Raw genomic sequence first — 20,806 nt, 5'->3', positions numbered from 1 at the left:
GTGTCAAAAAACCAAGTTTTAAACCGGTTCCATTTTTCATTTAAAAATTCGTTTTGAATATATTTTCTTGCCAGTGAACCTGGACTAAAATCAATTTGATGTTCACCATCATTAAGTATAATTAAGATTAAAATCCATCTCGGATACAGAAGGAATATCCTTATCAGAAATATCATATACTTTATCATTCGTTTGAACAATGTTTAACCGAGGATCAATTTTAATTTTTGTTTTTCTGCAGATATAATTGTTGATAAAGTATGTAATGAAGCAGCGCGATTTCTAGCTGGACCATAACAAGGTTCTATCGGAGAAATATGTTGAATAGCCAGAAGCAAAAGAATGTCTACTATAAGGAACACTTTTTTCATCAAACTGCATACAAATATTTCCATCAGAATTTTGACTAATATGAGAATATTAAGAATTAGTGACAGCATCGGTCATTTGCTCAGGGGGTATAACAGAATCTAAAATCCAAGTGGTAGGAAAAATAATTTCTTCCCATTTTATAGATCGTCTAGTAGTGACTTTAGATTTGGCGAAATTAGTTTCTACCAAAATAGTTTGATCAGATGTATCATATAACTTACATCTAGGATTCAAAGTAGCAAGTAATTTATAATAGATTATATACGACAAGCAAATTAATTCAGATCTAGGTGCATAGTTATAACCATGCGTTTTAACATTCAAAGTTAAAGCATCTATAATAATAATAATAATAATAATAATAATAATAATAATAATAATAATAATAATAATAATAATAATAATAATAATAATAATAATAATAATAATAATAATAATAATAATAATAATAATAATAATAATAATAATAATAATAATAATAATAATAATAATAATAATAATAATAATAATAATAATAATAATAATAATAATAATAATAATAATAATAATAATAATAATAATAATAATAATAATAATAATAATAATAATAATAATAATAATAATAATAATAATAATAATAATAATAATAATAATAATAATAATAATAATAATAATAATAATAATAATAATAATAATAATAATAATAATAATATAATCAACTGTTTATTTGAGATTTTATCAAACCAACCATAATCATAAATAGTTTTTATATTCACTTTCGGAATAGTCCATTTGTTTAACAAATCAAGGTTTTGAGGTATATCTACCTCTTCTAACCGAGTAGTTTTAATATCTTCTTGATCCATAAACAACGAGAATATATATATGCCGAAGTACTTCACATCAATTATATTTATACCATGAAAGTTCCAAGGCTCTGATACCAACGATACAGGATCACTGACCTGGCGGTGGTCCGCCCAGTCATAGATCAAGCAAGTCAATATCCTTAGAGGTAGTCCAACTACATAAGAATCGAAATACACAAGAATTTTTACATAGTTTCTGAGACTGCATGGTTTAATTATTTTACCCAAGCAAAGGGTCTGTCAAGAAGCTAATACATACTTTTATTGAGCCCATGTGTCTGATAGTTCTAACCGGGTATTAGGCGCCCTACTTATCAAACTCAATTTCGGGCTAAAAACCACGGCTCATCAGACGGAGTCATAAAGACAAAGCCAATAGAAGTAGTACTAGATCTGACTGTACCTCAATCTCAGAACCAAGTAGAGAAACCATACTAAAATTCTTCTATATTTAAATAAAGCTTAGATCCGTTCATGGTCTATATAAAAGAGAAGTTAGTTATTCGGCATATATATAAACTTTTAGCCGGACATAGTCACAGCTTCCAGATCGGAGATATAAAAAGATTTAAAAATAAAAGAAGAAAATTAAATTACCTTGTATCAACAACTTTATTTACTTCCGGCGAACCTCCGGCAAACCGAGAGCTTTACAAACTAAGAGAAACAAACAACTTTAAAAAAAAAACTTAATGAAGAGAGACTGTTTTTCGACGCCCTCCTTCAAACTACAAAAGACCTTATTTATAGAAGAAAAAGGGATCTATCTACAGTGATCTACAGTGACCGATCTACAGTGATTTACAGTGACCATGGGTCCCTTATCAATGGGTCTCAAATGTACAGTAACAGTTTTTCTACTGTGGTTTAACAGTGTATCTACTGTTAATCAATAGTGGTCATCTTGTCTTTCCTTTTCAACTCCCTAAGTAAATCTTCTACTTTAGACAGCATATATTATGTCACGGGTTTCGCCGATTCACAAGGTTGGGCCTCTTGAGCATCATCTGCGATATCATCACTTGTTTCACTTCTCATTGAAGTGTCTGATTTTTCATAGTGAGTGATATTGAGGAGTAGATTCCTCCTAATTTCATCCAAATACTCCTTTATCATTTCTTCTTTATTTCCATCTTGAATGGAAATTCTTCTGGCAATATGTTTGACGGAGTTGTCAGCAATTATTCCTTTGTGAGGAATAGTACCATAATCTTGATTTCTTTGAGAAATAGAGTCCAATAATTCTTGGCCATATAATGATTTAGTCTTGGTATCCTTCTTCATTAATTTATCCCATAAATTATTATAATAAATCCGATATAAGCATGGAATTTGTTCTTCAATAAACCTACTTCCGGGGTCCATTTATGGATCCATGGAATCGAGAATTCTATGAAGAAATAAATTTGTTCAATTTGTTCTATATAACAAACATGATCTGAGTGGTATAAATCATTAAGGTCTGGTGAAACCTTAACCCAGTTTTTGTATAACTTTAAAAAGGGATCAGGTAAAATCTTTACCGTCGATCCGTGGTATGACCACCAGTTCAAGAACCAGTTAGGAATTGGGTCAACAAATATCTTTGCACACACCTTGATAAACCAAGTATGTTTATGCCTTTCATTGTTATAGTAAAGGACTTTGCTGAAAGCGTTAATATAATCCCAATAAGTGAAATTGGTAGGGATTTTATTGAGGCTGATCTGCCTTTCTTTCATCGAGGAGATACCCCAATCTTCAATTGATATAATATGCTTTATGATCTTATCAATTGAAGACTTCGATGTCACTCTAGGCATGTATTGGTTGCATTCCTGTTATGCCTCAGTCGATTGTAGAACTAGGATTGTTCGTTTTCAGTTTCCAAATGTACCAATCTTAAAATGGCTTAGCGTCTATGGGTCGATTCATTTCTTACCTTAATGCCAGAAAGATGACCTCTAAGGGTTATCTCTATCATCTAGTTTGGGTTAAGGATTCAAGCTCCGAAACCCCAACTCTTGAATCAGTTTCAGTGGTTAATGAGTTTCCAGAAGTGTTTCCAGAAGATCTTCCCGGAGTCCCTCCCGATAGGGAATTCGACTTTGGAATTGATCTCATTCCAGATACCTAGCCTATCTCTATTCCTCTTTACAGAATGGCTCCAGCTGAGCTTAAGGAATTGAAAGAGCAGTTGAAAGACCTTCTAGATAAGGGCTTCATCAGACCTAGTATTTCTCCATGGGGTGCACCAGTATTGTTCGTAAAGAAGAAAGATGGTTCTCTCAGAATATGCATTCACTATAGGTAGTTAAACAAGGTCACAATCAAGAATAAGTATCCCATCGCCAGGATTAATAACTTGTTTGACCAACTTCAGGGTGCTAGACATTTCTCAAAGATAGACCTCAGATCGGGTTATCATCAGCTTAAAGTCAGAGATAGTGACATTCTGAAGACAGCTTTTAGAACTCGGTATGGTCATTATGAATTTGTAGTCATGTCATTTGGACTAACCAATGCTCCTGCAGCTTTCATGGATTTGATAAACAGAGTGTTCAAGCAGTACTTGGACTTGTTTGTTATCATCTTTATTGATGATATCCTCATTTACTCTAGGAATGAGGAAGAACATGCGAGTCATTTTAGAGTTGTTCTGCAAACTCTCAAAGATCGCCAGTTATTTGTAAAATTTAACAAGTGCGCGTTTTGGTTACAATCAGTTGCTTTCCTTGGGCATATTGTGTCTAGTAAAGGAATTCGAGTAGATTCCCTGAAGATAGAAGCAGTGAAACAATGGCCCAGACCTACCTCTGCTACAGATATCAGAAGTTTCTTGGGTCTAGCGGATTATTACAGAAGGTTCGTGAAAGGATTTTCATTCATAGCCTCACCATTGACTAGATTGACTCAGAAGATGGTCAAGTTTCAGTGGTTAGATGATTGTGAGAAAAGCTTCGCAGAATTGAAAACTAGGTTGACTACAGCTCTTGTTTTGACTCTACCAAAGGGTTCAGACGGCTATGTCATTTATTGTGATGCATCCAGAGTCGGCCTAGGTTGTGTGTTGATGCAGCGAGGTAAGGTTATAGCTTATGCTTCCAGACAACTTAAGGTGCATGAGAAAGATTATACGACTCATGACCTCGAGCTTGCAGCAGTGGTGTTTGCACTCAAGATTTGTAGGCACTACATGTATGGTGTTCATGTTGATGTGCTCACAGACCATAAGAGCCTTCAGTATGTGTTCACCCAGAAAGAGTTTAATCTTCGCTAGAGAAGATGTCTTGAGTTCCTCAAGGATTATGACATGAGTGTGCATTACCATCCTGGTAAGGCAAATGTAGTAGCAAATGCCCTTAGCAGACTATCTATGGGTAGTGTAGGACACGTTGAGGAAGAAAGAAAGGAGCTAGCAAAGGATGTTCACAGACCTGCTCTCCTAGGAGTTCGTATTATGAGCATATCAGATGGTGGTGTAACCGTTCAGAATGGGGCAGAATCTTCTTTGGTAGTGGAAGTTAAGGAAAAGCAAGACAGTGATCCGATATTACTTGAACTCAAGGGTGCATTCCATCAACAGAGAGTTGAGGTTTTCTCTTAAAGGGGAGATAGTGTGCTTCGCTACTAGGGTCGATTATGTGTTCCTAATATGGGTGAGCTGAGAAAGCACATTCTTGTAGAGGCCCATAACTCCAGATATTCTATTCATCCAGGTGCCACTAAGATGTACCGCGATCTGTGAGAAGTCTATTGGTGGAATGGTATGAAAAGAGATATAGCAGATTTTGTGGCTAAGTGCCCCAATTGCCAGCAAGTCAAGGTAGAACATCATAAACCAGGAGGTATGACTCAAGAGATTGACATTCCTACTTAGAAATGGGAAGTGATCAACATGGATTTCATTACAGGTTTACCTCGTACTCGCAGACATCATGAATCCATTTGGGTGATTGTTGATAGAGTTACTAAGTCTTCTCGCTTTTTGGCGGTTAAGACTACAGATTCGGCGGAGGATTACGCCAAGCTTTACATTAATGAGATTGCGAGGTTTCATGGGTTTCCTTTTGTCTATCATCTCAGATCGAGGTCCTCAGTTTACCTCTCATTTCTGAAAGTCATTTCAGAAGGGTCTTGGTACACAGGTTAACCTTAGCAAAACATTTCATCCACAGAAGGATGGTCAGGCAGAGTGTACCATTTAGACCTTAGAGGACATGTTGAGAGCTTGTATGATCGACTTTAAGGGTAGTTGGGATGATCACCTTCCTCTTATTGAGTTTGCCTACAACAATAGTTACCATTCCAGCATTCAGATGGCCCCTTATGAGGCATTGTATGGGCGTAGATGTAGATCTCATGTGGGCTGGTTTGAAGTAGGTGAAGAAGAATTGATAGGGCCAGATTTAACCCATCATGCTATGGAGAAAGTGCAACTCATCAGAGATAGACTTAAGACGGCCCAGAGTCGCCAGAAGTCTTACGCAGATGTAAGGAGAAGGGAACTAGAGTTCGAAGTTGATGATTGGGTTTTCCTGAAGGTGTCACCTATGAATGGAGTGATGAGGTTTGGGAAGAAAGGGAAGTTCAGCCCCAGATATGTAGGCCCTTACCAGATCTCGAAAAGGATTGGTAAAGTGGCTTATGACATAGAATTGCCAGTAGACTTAGCAGCAGTGCATCGAGTCTTCCATATTTCACTATTGAATAAGTGTGTGGGTGATCCAGCATCCGTAGTGCCATTAGAGAGTGTGGATGTGAAGGATAGTCTTACTTACGAAGAGGTACCTGTTGAAATCCTTGATCGTCAGGTTCGGAGGTTGAGAAACAAAGAAGTCGCTTCAGTTAAGGTTTTGTGGAGGATTTAGTCCATAGAGGGAGCTACTTGGGAAGTAGAAGCAGCCATGAAGTCCAAGTATCCTCACCTCTTTCCTTCCGATTCCATTCCAGATTGATGTAATAGTTCCTCTTCAGTTTTTTAGTCATTCATGCACTAATTCAGTCATAGTATTTTGTTCCTTCAGCCTGTACTTCCATTTTCAGCGTATTTACATATTTTTGGAACTCAGTTCAGTCAGAAATTAGCCTTCAGTGTTTAGTGGTAGGGTTGCAGCTTGCTCCCTCCATTTTAGCTAGTTTAGTCTTCATTCGAGAATGAATGATCCCAATGGGGAGATAATGTAACACCTCGAAACCCAGACCCAAAAAGATATTTCAGAAATATACCTAAAGTAGTGAACCAAGGCAGGGTTCACGGAGCGTGATAGGGCCCACGATCCGTAGACCTTCCTGTGGTCTTGACTTGGAAGTCACTAGGCCTAGAAATCAGACCACGAGTACCTTCACCGTGGGGGAGTCCGTGGAGCCTTACCAATAAGCCCCCTAGCCAGTCCCTCCAGACCACAGCCCAAGTGGAGACCATGGGCACTTTTATGGTTCGTGGTCCTTCACACGGGCCGTAGTAGGGCTCGTGGACTCAGGCCCTCAGCTAGTAGTCACCAAGTCCAGACCACAACCAACTTCACGGTCCGTGAAGGTGGTAGTGGTTAGTCCGTCTGCAGTTTAAGTCAGGGTTATTTTAGTCTTTTCCTTATTCGTTGGACACCTACACTACGTCGTTTTAATCCTAAATTACATGGTTTTACTCAGTTTAAGCCTAGACACATAACTAGAACTTACCCAAGTCAGATCATTAATCAAAACTTAGAAAATTAGAAGCGAAATGAGAGAAAGAGGCGACCAACCCTAAGTTCAAGAACGTAGTAAGTTTCCTCCAGTTCCAGCCCCGAAATCGAAAGATTTCTCCATGGAATTCGTCACCAGGTATGTGGGATTTCACTAGTGGGTTCCTTTCACCCAATAGGTCCCTTGTTTTCTGTCAGTTCTTGATTCCCTTATTATGACTAGACCTATGGTTTCTTGAATGTTAGAATTGTTGGGTTCTTAGCTCTTAGAATGATCCAAATCATATTAGTACGTTAATATTCAATTTATTGCATGAATTCCAGAACCCTAGCTATGTATTTCTTTAGTTCTTGAATTACACATGCTAGGTCAGATATTTCATTTATTCAGTTATACATGCCTCAGTTATTAATGCATCAATATCAGTTTAATTGTTGCATCCTCAGTTTGCATGTTCAATTTGAGCTATCCAGTAACTTACAGAAATTCAGTCATCATGTGTAAATTACTCAATCCACTGGGAGTAGCATAATACCGAGTTGGACTAGGGTTCAGCGTACCCAAACAGTCCCAAACTACTAGCCACGTAGGTTGTAAGTCCCCTCTGTGGGCATCATTTTAGTGATCACACCAGTATGCCTTTACACCTTTGGCCGGGTCTATTGGGTCCTCTAGATGGGCGTATACATCAGACTCCACATTTAGCTCATGTGGTTTAATTATCGGTTATTTGTAGCTCCCACAGTTCAGTCAGATTCTGTTGCATTGACCATATATCAATATATTCAGTATTCAGTCTCATCATGTTATAAATTTGTCATTGCATTCAATTAGCTCAGTATTTAGTATCTACATCATGTTCAGATTATATCATTGCTTATGTGCTTTTTTCAGTTATATGTTATTTAAGCTTTATTCTATCCTGCATGCTCAGTACCTTTCAAGTACTGACGCATACTCTGCTCTACATCTTCTCGTGATGTAGGTTGAGGTTCTCAGCATCCAGATCACGCTTAGATCGGTTCCTGATCTCCAGTTCAGCAGAATTAGTGGCGAGTCTTCATTCTCCAAGGACAATGGTCACGAATTTCTTTTCAGTATTTTCAGTCCTTTAGTTTCAATTTTTCTAGACTTAGCTGGGGCCAGTCCCAGCATTTCTACTCAGTTAGAGGCTATTTTCAGACATAGTTAGATTCAGCTTAGTATTTAGTTAATACCTTCTTTGTATTAAACTCATCAATTCTTATCTATCTCAGTTATAGTATATGGGTTTTCCCCATCATATCAGTTTTATTTATGATTTAGCTTCCACATCAGTTATTATTATCATTAGTATGCTCATGTCATGCCAGCAGGGTTAGCTTGGGATCACTTGTTATCCTAGGTCCCATTTCCGCGTCTCAGGTTTAGCTCGGGGAGTGACAAACTTGGTATCAGAGCACAAGGTTTAAGAGTCCTAGGATGTCTGAAAAGCCGCACTAAGTAGAATCATTTTCATGGGTGTGAAGTGCACCACATCTAATGAGAAGGAGGCTACGAAATGTTTTAGAAAGAATCTTTATTTTCTTGTTACTCTTATCGTGCGTAAGGTATGATCTAATCATATTCTAACTCGACGTTCTACGTTTCAGTGATCATGCCTCCCCGTAGAGCTAACGCCAGCAATGCGAATGCCAGGAATGCAAACACAGCTCCTCCAGTTCCTGATCAAGAAGTCTCGAATGCAGAATTCAGGAACGCCATTCAGATGTTGGCTCAGAGTGTGAACAATCAGCGGGTTCCAGTTCAGGCAAATGCTAATGTTGGGTTAGCTGCAGCTAGAGTGCGAGACTTTGTTAGGTTGAATCCGCCAGAGTTCTTAGGATCGCAAGTTGGCCCAAAACTTCATTGATGAGGTCAAGAAGATCTTTGAGGTGATGCAGGTAACTGGGAATGACCGGGTTGAGTTAGCATTGTATCAACTAAAAGATGTAGCTCATATCTGGTATACTTAGTGGAAAGGGAACAGGGGTACAGATGCAGCTCCTATTACTTGGGATTGTCTCAAAGAAACCTTTCTGGACAAGTTTTTCCCCCTAGAGTTGAGAGAAGGAAGGGACCAGGAATTTAGGAACTTAAGGCAAGGTAGCATGACAGTCTAAGAGTATGGGCTCAAGTTTACCCAACTCTCTAGGTATGCCCCTCACATGGTTGCTGATTCCAGGGCTCAGATGAATAACTTTCTATATGGAGTGTCAAACTTGGTGAAGACAGAATGTAGGAATGCTATGTTGCTGGAAAATATGAGCATCTCTAAGCTTATGCCCCATGCTCAGCACATTGATGGTGACAAGCTTAGGGAACAGGCTAAGGAGAACAAGAAGGCTAGGACAGGAAACTATGACTATTCTCAGCAGAAACCGGGTGGTGGAAATCGCTCTCAGAGACAGCAGAAATTTTCAACTCCAGCACCTTCATCAGCCAGTGTCCCATCTTCCAAGTTTTGGAATAATCAGAAGGGTGAAGCATTAGGCTCTAAGTCTCAAGGTAGTATTTCAGGCACCAAAACCTACCCAACTTACCCTAAGTGTGGTAAGAACTATCCGGGCGAGTGTCTTACTGGAAAAGAAGGATGTTTTAGGTGTGGTTAGTCTAGTCACAAGTTGAGGGATTATCCTTCCAAACAGGGTCAAGGAAGTAATAATGGTAGAGCTCAATCTACAACTACAGCAGCACCAGCAAGTCTCCCAACTCAGCAGGGTAACTCATCTGGTATAGGTGCCGGACAACGCCAAAAATAGGCTCAATGCTCTTCAGGCTCGCCAGGATCAGGAAGATTCTCCTGATACAGTCACTGGTACATAACGAGTCTTTGATCTCGATGTTCATGCTTTATTAGATCCAAGGGCTACTCATTCTTTTGCAACTCCTTATATAGAAGTCCAATTCACTGTTAGTCCAGAAACTCTACCAGAACCTTTCTCAGTCTCTACTCCAGTCGGTGACCCAGTTTAGCTAGACGGGTATACAGAAATTGCCCTGTCACAGTCTCTCAAAAAGTCACCTCAGCAGATCTTGTAGAGTAAGAAATGGTAGACTTCGATGTCATTCTAGGCATGGATTGGTTACATTCTTGTTATGCCTCAGTCGATTGTAGAACTAGGATTGTTCGTTTTCAGTTTCTAAATGAACCATCTTAAAATGGAAGGGTAGTAGCTTAGTGCCTATCGGTCGATTCATTTCTTACCTTAAGGCCATAAAGATTATCTCTAACGGTTATCTCTATCATCTAGTTCGGGTTAAGGATTCAAGCTCCGAAACCCCAACTCTTGAGTCAGTTTCAGTGGTTAATGAGTTTACAGAAGTGTTTCCGAATGATCTTCTTGGAGTCCCTCCCGATAGGGAAATCGACTTTGGAATTGATCTCATTCCAGATACCAAGCCTATCTCTATTCCTCATTACAGAATGGCTCCAGCAAAGCTTAAGGAATTGAAAGAGCAGTTGAAAGACCTTTTAGAGAAGGGCTTCATCAAACCTAGTATTTCGCCATGGGGTGCACCAGTGTTGTTCGTAAAGAAGAAAGATGGTTCTCTCAGAATGTGCATTGACTATAGGCAGTTAAACAATGTCACAATCAAGAATAAGTATCCCATCCCCAAGATTGATGACTTGTTTGACCAACTTCAGGGGGCTAGTCATTTCTCAAAGATAAACCTCAGATCGGGTTATCATCAACTTAAAGTCAGAGATAGTGACATTTTGAAGACAGCTTCCAGAACTCGGTATGGTCATTATGAATTTGTAGTCATGTCATTTGGACTAACCAATGCTCCTGCAGCTTTCATGGATTTGATGAACATAGTGTTCTAGCAATACTTGGACTTGTTCATTACCGTCTTTATTGATGATATCCTCATTTACTCTAGGAGTGAGGAAGAACTTGTGAGTCATTTGATAGTTGTTCTGCAAACTCTAAAAGATCGCCAGTTATTTGCAAAATTTAACAAGTGCGAGTTTTGGTTACAATCAATTGCTTTCCTTGGGCATATTGTGTCTAGTGAAGGAATTCGAGTAGATTCCCAGAAGATAGAAGCAGTGAAACAATGGCCCAAACCTACCTCTGCTACAGATATCAGAAGTTTCTTGGGTCTAGCGAATTATTACAGAAGGTTCGTGGAAGGATTTGCATCCATAGCCTTACCATTGACTAGGTTGACTCAAAAGATAGTCAAGTTTCAGTGGTCAGATGATTGTGAGAAAAGCTTCGCAGAATTGAAAACTAGGTTGACTACAACTCTTGTTTTGACTATACCAAAAGGTTCAGACAGCTATCTCATTAATTGTGATGCATCCAGAGTCGGCCTAGGTTGTGTGTTAATGCAGTGAGGTAAGGTTATAGCTTATGCTTCCAGACAGCTTAAGGTGCATGAGAAAAATTATCCGACTCATGACCTCGACCGTGAAGCAGTGGTGTTTGCTCTCAAGATTTGGAGGCTCTACTTGTATGGTGTTCATGTTGATGTGTTCACAGACCATAAGAGCCTTCAGTATGTGTTCACCCAGAAAGATTTGAATCTTCACCAGAGAAGATGGCTTGAGTTCCTCAAGGATTATGACATGAGTGTGCATTACCATCCTGGTAAGGCAAATGTAGTAACAGATACCCTTAGCAGACTATCTATAGGTAGTGTAACACATGTTGAGGAAGAAAGAAAGGATGTAGCAAAGGATGTTCACAGACTTGCTCGCCTAGGAATTCGGCTTATGAGCATATCAGATGGTGGTGTAACCATTCAGAATGGGGCAAAATCTTCTTTGGTAGTGGAAGTTAAGGAAAAGCAAGACAGTGATCCGATATTACTTGAACTCGAAGGTGTGGTCCACCAACAGAGAGTTATGGTTTTCTCCAAAGGGGGAGATAGTGTGCTTCTCTACCAGGGTCGATTATGTGTTCCAAATGTGGGTGAGTTGAGACAGCACATTCTTGCAGAGGTCCATAACTCCAGATATTCTATTCATCCAGGTGTCTATTGGTGGAATGGTATGAAAAGAGATATAGCAGATTTTGTGGCTAAGTACCCCAATTGCCAGCAAGTCAAGGTAGAACATCAGCAACCAGGAAATATGACTCAAGAGATTGACATTCCTACTTGGAAGTGGGAAGTGATCAACATCGATTTCATCACAGATATACGTCGTACTCGCAGACATCATGACTCCATTTGGGTGATTGTTGATAGAGTTACTAAGTCTTCTCGCTTTTTGGTGATCAAGACTACAGATTCGGCGAAAGATTACGCCAAGCTTTACATTAATGATATTGTGAGGTTGCATGGGGTTTCTTTGTATATCATCTCAGATAGAGGTCTTCAGTTTACCTCTCATTTCTGGAAGTCATTTCAGAAGGGTCTTGGTACTCAGGTTAACCTTAGCACAGCATTTCATCCATAGACGGATGGTCAGGCAGAGCTTACCATTCATACATTAGAGGACATGTTGTGAGCTTTTGTGATCGACTTCAAGGGTAGTTGGGATAATTACCTTCCTCTTATTGAGTTTGCCTACAACAATAGTTACCATTCCAGCATTCATATGGCCCCTTATGAGGCATTGTATGGGTGTAGATGTAGATCTCTTATGGGCTGGTTTGAAGTAGGTGAAGCAGCCTTGATAGGCCCAAATTCAGTCCATTTTGCTATGGAGAAAGTGTGACTCATCCGAGATAGACTTAAGACAACCCAGAGTCGTCAGAAGTCTTACGCAACTGTAAGGAGAAGGGAACTAGAGTTCCAAGTTGATGATTGGATTTTCTCGATGGTGTCACCTATGAAGGGGATGATGAGGTTTGGGAAGAAAGGGAAGTTCAGTCCCAGTAATGTAGGCCCTTACCGGATCTCGAAAAGGATTGGTAAAGTGGCTTATGAGTTAGAGTTGCCAGCAGATTTGGCAGCAGTGCATCGAGTCTTCCACATTTTCACTATTGAAGAAGTGTGTGGGTGATCCAGCATCCGTAGTGCCATTAGTTACTGTGGATGTGAAGGATAGTCTCACTTATGAAGAGGTACCAGTTGAAATCCTTGATCGTCAGGTTCGAAGGTTGAGAAACAAAAAAGTCGCTTCAGTTAAGGTTTTGTGGAGGAGTCAGTCCGTAGAGGGAGCTACTTGGGAAGCAGAAGCAGCCATGAAGTCCAAGTATCCTCACCTCTTTCCTTCCGATTCCATTCCAGCTTGAGGTAATAGTTCCTCTTCTAGTTTTTCAGTCATTCATGCACTAATTCAGTCTTAGTATTTATTTCCTTCAGCCTGTACTTGCTTTTTCAGCGTATCTGCATGTTTTTGGAACTCAGTTCAGTCAGAAATCAGCATTCAGTGTTTAGTGGTAGGGTTGCAGCTAATTGCTTCCATTTCAGCTAGTTTAGTCTTCATTCGAGGATGAATGATCCCAATGGGGAGATATTGTAACACCTCGAAACCCAGACCGAAAAAGAAATTTCTGAAATATACCTGAAGCAGTGAACTAAGGCAGGGTTTACGGACCGTGATAATGTCCATGATCTGTAGACCTTCCCGTGGTCTTGACTTGGAAGTCACCAGGCCCAGACATCAGACTACGAGTACCTTCACGATCGGTGGTCTTAATAACGGGTTGTGGTGGCGCCCGTAGAGTCGAGGCAGAGAACCTGCCTAACCAGCCCCTTAGACCGCCACGCCTAAGTGAGGACTACGAGGACCTTCATGGTCTGTGGTCCTTCACACGACCCGTAGGGGCGTCCGTGGAACCTTACCAGTAAGCCCCCTAGCCAGTCCTTCCAGACCACAGTCCAAGTGGAGACCACGGACACTTTCACGGTTTGTGGTCCTTCACACGGGTCGTGGTAGGGCTCGTGGACTCAGGCCCTCAGCTAGTAGTCACCAAGTCCAGACCACGACCAACTTCACGGTCCGTGGTCCTTTACACGGTCCGTAAAGGTGGTCGTGGTCAGTCCGTCTGCAGTTTAAGTCAGGGTTATTTCGGTGTTTTCCTTATTCCTTGGACTCCTAAACTACGTCGTTTTAATCCTAAATTTCGTGGTTTTAGTCAGCTTAAGCCTAGAAATATAACTAGAACTTACCCAAGTCAGATCTTTAATCAAAACATAGAAAAATAGAAGTGAAAGGAGAGAAAGAGGTGACCAACTCTAAGTTAAAGAACGCAGCAAGTTTCCTCGAGTTCCATCCCCAAAATTGAAAGATTTCTCCGTGGAATTTGTCACCAGGTATGTGGATTTCACTAGTGGGTTCCTTTCACCTATTAGGTCCCTAGTTTTCAGTCAGTTCTTGATTCCCTTATTATGACTAGACCTAGGGTTTCTTGAATGTTAGAATTGTTGGGTTCTTAGTTGTTAGAATGATCCAAATCAGATTAGTACGTTAATATTCAGTTTATTGCATAAATTCCAGAACCCTAGCTATGTATTTCTTTAGTTCTTGAATTACACATGCTAGGTAAGATATTTCAATTATTCAGTTATACATGCCTCAGTTATTAATGCATCAATATCAGTTTAATTGTTGCATCCTCAATTTACATGTTCAGTTTGAGCTATCCTGTAAATAACAGAAATTCAGTCATAATGTGTAAATTACTCAATCCACTAGGAGTAGCATAATACCGAGTTGGACTAGGGTTCAGTGTACCCAAACAGTCCCAGAACTACTAGCCACATAGGTTGTAAGTCCCCTCTGTGGGCATCATTTTAGTGATCACGCTAGCATGCCTCTACACCTTTGGCTGGGTCTATTAGGTCCTCTCGATGGGGAGTATACATCGGACTCCACATTTAGCTCATGTTGTTTTATTATCGGTTATTAGTAGCACCCACAGTTCAGTCAGATTCTGGTGCATTGACCATGTATCAGTATATTCAGTATTCAGTCTCAGTATGTTATAAATTGGTCATTGCATTCAATTAGCTCAGTATTCAGTATCTATATCATGTTCTGATTATATCATTGCTTATGTGCTTTGTTCAGTTATATGTTATTTCAACTTTATTATATCCTGCATGCTCAGTACCTTTCAAGTACTGACGCATACTCTGCGCTACATTTTCTCGTGATGTAGGTTCAGGTTCTCAGCATCCAGATCACGCTTAGATCGGTTCCCGATCTACAGTTTAGCAGAATCAGTGGTGAGTCTTCATTCTCCGAGGATAATAGTCACGAGTTTCTTTTCAGTATTTTCAGTCCTTTAGTTTCAGTCTTGCTAGACTTAGTTGGGGTCTGTCCCAGCATTTCTAGTCAGTTAGAGACTATTTTTAGACATAGTTAGATTCTGCTTAGTATTGAGTTAATACCTTCTTTGTATTAAACTCATCACTTCTCATTTATCTCAGTTATAGTATATGGACTTTCCCCATCATATCTATTTTATTTATGATTTAGCTTCCGCATCAGTTATTATTATCCTTAGTATGCTCATGTCATGCCAACAGGGTTAGCTTGGGATCACTTGTGATCCTAGGTCCCGTGTCCGCGTCTCAGCGGTAATTCGGGGCGTGACAATTCTTCTCTGCCCATTCCCCGTTTACTTAGATGGCACACGACAAAGAGCGATAATATTGTCGAAAGTGATCCATTTAAGTACAAAGGGAGAAGTACAAAGGTATAAATTTATTTATTATTATCTGGAAATATTTGTAAATTAGTGAATGTTTTGTACTATTTACATTTTTTTTTGCAGATTGTGCACCCATACCTCACACCTACTGTCTGTGAGACAAAACAAACTTACATGGCAACATTAAAGCCATATACGGACGAAGTGAAGGACACAATCATTAATGCCTTAAAGGATAATTTGAAAGGCGTCAATGTCCTCACTTCAGCAGTAGAGAACGAGGAGGATGAAATATTGGGAGAGAACAATTCCAATAAGCCTTGTGAAAATTCTTTTTTGAGTGAACAGAAAAATAAAGATGATAATTTGTGCGAGCGTGTTGCATCTCTTGAACTATCAATGATGGAAGTTGTTGCTTTTATACGAGATAGAAATTGAGGAGAGCTCAAAAGAACAAGAAAAATAAAGGTAGACTAATTTATATACTATTTGTGTAAAATAATTTATTTGTAAGAATGCTAAGCCACTGATCTTGTAGCAGTTGATGAAGACTATACAGCACTAACAGTCGATAAGATGGTGTTGCAGTTGATGTTGATGAAATCCTTCCATTAGCAATAGTCGATGAAGATCTTGTTGCAGTTGATGAGTACGTTGCAGAAAAAGTTAATGAACAAGATGAGGAGAAGATAGAAGAAAAAGAAGATAAGTTGGAAGTGAAGAAACAAGAGGAGGAGAAGATGGAAGAAAAAGAAGAGAAGTTGGAAGAGAAGAATGAAGAAGAAATCAAAGAAGAGGAGATTGAAGAGAAAAAAAAGAAGAAAAGGAAGAGGAGAAGCAGGAAGAAGATGGAGAAAAAGAAGAGGAGAAGCAGGAAGAGAATGTAGAAGAAGGCTTGGCAGAAGCGGGAAAAGAAGGCAGTAATGAAATTTCAATGGACATGATGGGTATTGTTATGGAGCTCAATGGTGAGCTCAATGATGATGAGTAAGGTATTTGTGATATTGGTTTTTGAAGACAATTTGTTTTTGAAGTGAGTTTTAAGACAATTGGTTTTTGGTGGTTGATGATTAAGACAATTGGTTTTTGAAATGGTTGGTTTTGGTGGTTAAAGATTAACACAGTTGGTTTATAGATAATTAGTTTTTGATGGTTGAATATTAAGACAATTGGTTTTTGAGATAGTTTGTTTTTGAAGTACCTTTTAAGACAATTGGTTGTTGAAGTAGTTGGTTTTTGAAGTGATATTTTAGACAGTTGGATCATGTAAATGTCATTTTTATTTTGATGGATATTGTTGTCAGTTATCGACTTTAAATTGTATATATAATGCATTGTCTTACCATACGAGAAAAACTTCATTTTATTGATAAACTATAGTACTACATGAGTAAAAGATATAAGATTGTACTACTGCATCCCTGTTACACATTTCCAAAAAGCAACCACTAACAACAAACCATACAATATTATTTTTATGCCTTTCTCTTTTTCTTCAGCCAATATCAACCTTTGTTTTAGTTGATCCCTATCTATTTTGATGTCTTTTAGCAATCCTTTAAAGTGATCCCTTTGTTCTTCATCTTCTTTTAATAAAGTCAATAGCAAATCCCTATTTTCTTCAGTGTTTCGAAGTCTTTCTAATATTTGAAATTCGGTAACGCCTTGAAAATTTGATGTCTCGAGTCCCGGACTCAATTTCATGGACTGTTCGTTGATGAATTATTTTCAAACCACTTAAAAAAAGAGCATACCCCAATTGCACAGTTAAAGAATTGTCGACTTAGGTTCGTATCGATGTGTGACGTCCTCAACATAGCTAAATTACCACAACAACAAACATAAGACTTTTTTGCATCAGATGTTTGAGATGCTTGAGACATAATTAAAAGAGATGTTAAAGTATTTTAAAATAGAATAAGATGGAAGAGTTCATGAATACTTCTTTTTATGCACTAAAGAAGCAAATGTTACCGTTGAAAAAGTAGCAATTTGTACTTTGTTACTGTTGTAAAACTTGGATAATTGAGTACTGTCACTGTTGGTCAAAATATATAGATAATTAAGACAGTCGATATGTAACATCTCGCAATTTGAAATAGCTAGGAAGAAGCTAAGAACTGGAAATAGTCATTTTAGGAAATAATGAAAATCTGGAAATTTGTCTAAAGTTAGGAAAAAGTTGAGTTTAGGCCAACTTCAAATGGCCATAACTTCTACCTCAAGATGCGTTAGAGGTACTTCCAGATATGGTAGGAAAGGTCTTGGAATGATCATTACAACGCCGCTGAGTTTGCGCGATTCCGAGTTCGTATGAGTGAGTTATCCCCTTTGGAAGTTGGGCTGTTGGAATTAGGAAAGTCCAAATCCGGATTTTTGAAGGGTAGTTTGGTCTTTTCCTTACCCCAACTTAATTAAGTCATTTTTTGGAGTTTAATTGGGGTAAATTCAGATTTTAGTCAGTTTTAGAAAAGTGATTTTCACGCTAGGGCTTGGAGAAAGGAGAAGAACATTCAAGATTCGTCGAGATTAGCTTGTGGATTTCGTCGGCGGTGATCCCTACAAGGTATGTGAGATAACATAGCGTTAGGTTAGTAGACCCGTGCGCCAATCATGATTCAATTTCAGCGAAGTTATTAGATTTGAAAGTAAATCCTTTAGTTCTTGATAAATTTTCGTTTGAATTCTTGTGGGTTGTGCTGATTGGAGTTTCTTGAGATTGATTCACATTTTTAGGTTTGATTTTGAGTAGAATCTGATGTACTTTGAACATATAATCGATTCTAAGTGTTTGGTAAAGAACCCATGGAGTTTAGGGGGTTTAAAGTTGGAAAACGAAGAAGAAAATTTTGTCGGTCGAAATTTGGAGGTGCCTCCACATCGTGGAGCTGGTCCCCAGTTTTGGGAAAAATCGTTTCGCATCGCGAAGCGGTCACGGACCGTTCTGCCTCAATAGTTATTTTTTAAACCAAAATTTAAATGCTTCTCCGCATCGTGGACCCACCCTCAAATATTGATTTTTGGTCTTTTCTCATGTTTAGCCATCTAAAATCATTACTAAACATCATGAGTTCTTTCCAACCACAAATCACAATCCTTGAATCCATAATTCAATTCAAGAACCAGTTAAGAGTCAAGTCAAGAGCAGTTAAGGTCAAAGTCAAGGGAAGTTCTTCAAAGTTTTCAAAAGTCTTTTATAAATGTTTTAACTTTGTTTTAAGACTTAAAGTTCAAGTTGAGTAAAGCTTGAAGTTCATTTCTTCAAAAGTATATGGGGACTATGTATTCCCAAAGGGTTTTAAATGTTTTAACATTTAAACAAGAAAGGAAACCTCGATTTCCAAAGGGCCTTCGGGCTAGTTTTCAGAAAAGAGTAATCGTTTTACTAAATGAAGCAGGAGAGGAAACTTTGATTTCAAAGATAAACCTTTTGAGCTAAGTTTTTGTAGCACTAATCTCAAATCACATAAGAAGTATGTTTTTAAACATAAAGAGCTAGTATCATATTTTGGGAGTAGTATTGAGTACCGATATGGGGGAGCGTTCAGAAAACCCATAGCCCCCATAAACCATGTAGCCTTCATGGGTAGAAAAGGGTCATACTTTTTAGATGAACCTTTAGTGCTTTTTACCATAGACTAGTGGATCCACTTAGTAGTTCAGTAACTATACCCTTGGCAAGGTATAGGATGCCTTAGCAGCGTGAGGTAAAACGTTGTATCATCACTATAGCTCTTAAGTGATGGTTGTCGGTTAGAGAAACTCCCATAGAAGTTAATTGTATTCTTATATACACAATTATTTGTATTTTTACATACATTTCAGAGTTTTAGTGTATCTTTGCATACACATAGAGTTGACATCATGTTTTAAATAGCTTTTCTTTATATTGCACTTGTTTTTAAACTACTTTACATTGAAATAAGTTTAGTTATGTTGAGTTGAGTTGAGCCAAGTAAGTTCTTCAGTTCCTTTCAGTTTCTTTTCAAGCTTAAGTTGTGTTTAGCATTCCAACTCGCATACTCGTACATTCAATGTACTGATGCCAGTTGGCCTGCATCTTATTATGATGCAAACACAGGTAACTAGGATCGGCATCCAGCGCATCGTTGATCCAGTGAGCAGTTTAGAGACTGTTGGTGATCCTTCTTGCATTCCGGAGGACTCATTTACTTTGCTTGCAGTATTTGTTTCATTGTTAGGATGATCGGGGGTCTTGTCCTGACATCCCTTTTGTTTAGAGGCTTCATAGACAGCCAGATAGTTAGTAGTTCAGTTGTCTTTACATTATCATTTCATATGTTAAGACTTGAGTTGCCATTTGGCCAAGTTGAATGTATGAATTTTAAGCATTCTCAATATTTTATTATTCAAGTGAGTACAGTGCTATTGATCATTATAAATATGCATATAGACTTCCGCTGAGTAAGTAAGTCAGGCCAAGGGTTCACTTAGGGCCAGCAATGGTTCTCGAGTGCTAGCCACGTCCGGGGTGTAGGCTCGGGGCGTGACACGATACTTTTTTATGTGCTTGGTTTATATTGTAACAACGACATCTACACTTCAACACTAATGAGGTATATACTGGTTGATATCATGATTCAAAAATGATCTATATTGCACCTACTAGAATATGACGCTTATATATAGACCATAGCTAGTATAATTTAAATGGGAGAATGATTAATTAATAATAAATTATATTATTGAAATTTATTCAATTAAATAAGTTGTGCTTTCTCACACATTACATTGAAGATGTTGATTTTTCTAAACAATATTAATTAATAATTAATATCTCCTAATTAATTATTTTGTTCTTGAATCTCATACACTTAGGACACCCCCATACACGTAGGCACCTACTTAATTGCACTAACTTAATCCTTGCCCACTACCCATTGCCCAACCTATATGTAATTACTCTATTCTACCAATGCTCTAACTAATAGCATTATAAATGCTAAAGATCATGTGTCTTCCACCGATGTGGTAAAAAGTACCACTAGCATTACACTAAACTTTGTTGTTTTTCTTTAATTTGATTCATTTTTAAAGCTAAATTTAATTTAATTAATTGAGTATTAAAAATACAATTTAGATATTCACTACACAAAAAGTACTATAAAGTCATCTCATATTAATATGAGCTAAAAATATATTTTAAAATGTTGAGTAAAGTTCATGTGATTTAGCTTTTCAAAAATAAAGCATGACAACTATTTATATATATATTAAAATAAATCACTAAATCAATAATTGATTGTATATCTTATTAGGAAATTTGGTATTTATAATTTTAATTTATCTTTTAATAATTATATTTTAATATACTTAATT

At 38.1% G+C, this 20,806-nt stretch overlaps 1 protein-coding gene across 1 annotated transcript; it reads left to right on the top strand.

Annotated features, from left to right (window-relative positions):
- The first annotated feature begins 8,523 nt into the window (after positions 1 to 8,523).
- LOC107058277 (histone H3.v1-like) lies at positions 8,524 to 16,457 on the top strand. Its single transcript, XM_015303806.1, has 6 exons — positions 8,524 to 8,757; positions 9,203 to 9,413; positions 9,766 to 9,818; positions 15,590 to 15,788; positions 16,055 to 16,226; positions 16,274 to 16,457. The coding sequence occupies exons 1-6, from the start codon at positions 8,524 to 8,526 to the stop codon at positions 16,455 to 16,457; spliced, it is 1,053 nt and encodes a 350-aa protein (XP_015159292.1).
- Positions 16,458 to 20,806: the final 4,349 nt, after the last annotated feature.

This window comes from Solanum tuberosum, unplaced genomic scaffold, assembly GCF_000226075.1.
Source record: "Solanum tuberosum cultivar DM 1-3 516 R44 unplaced genomic scaffold, SolTub_3.0 scf00485, whole genome shotgun sequence".
Classification (NCBI taxonomy): Eukaryota; Viridiplantae; Streptophyta; class Magnoliopsida; order Solanales; family Solanaceae; genus Solanum; species Solanum tuberosum.
Note: the sequence above shows the minus strand (reverse complement) of the source record. Positions and strands in the feature narration are given on the sequence as shown.

Coding starts and splice junctions, on each gene's coding strand:
- LOC107058277 (XM_015303806.1), top strand. CDS start 8,524: ATGCCTCCCCGTAGAGCTAACGCCAGCAATGCGAATGCCAGGAATGCA. Junction 9,414..9,765: donor ATTAGGCTCTAAGTCTCAAG/GTAGTATTTCAG, acceptor ATGCTTTATTAG/ATCCAAGGGCTACTCATTCT. Junction 9,819..15,589: donor ATATAGAAGTCCAATTCACT/GTTAGTCCAGAA, acceptor TTTTTTTTGCAG/ATTGTGCACCCATACCTCAC.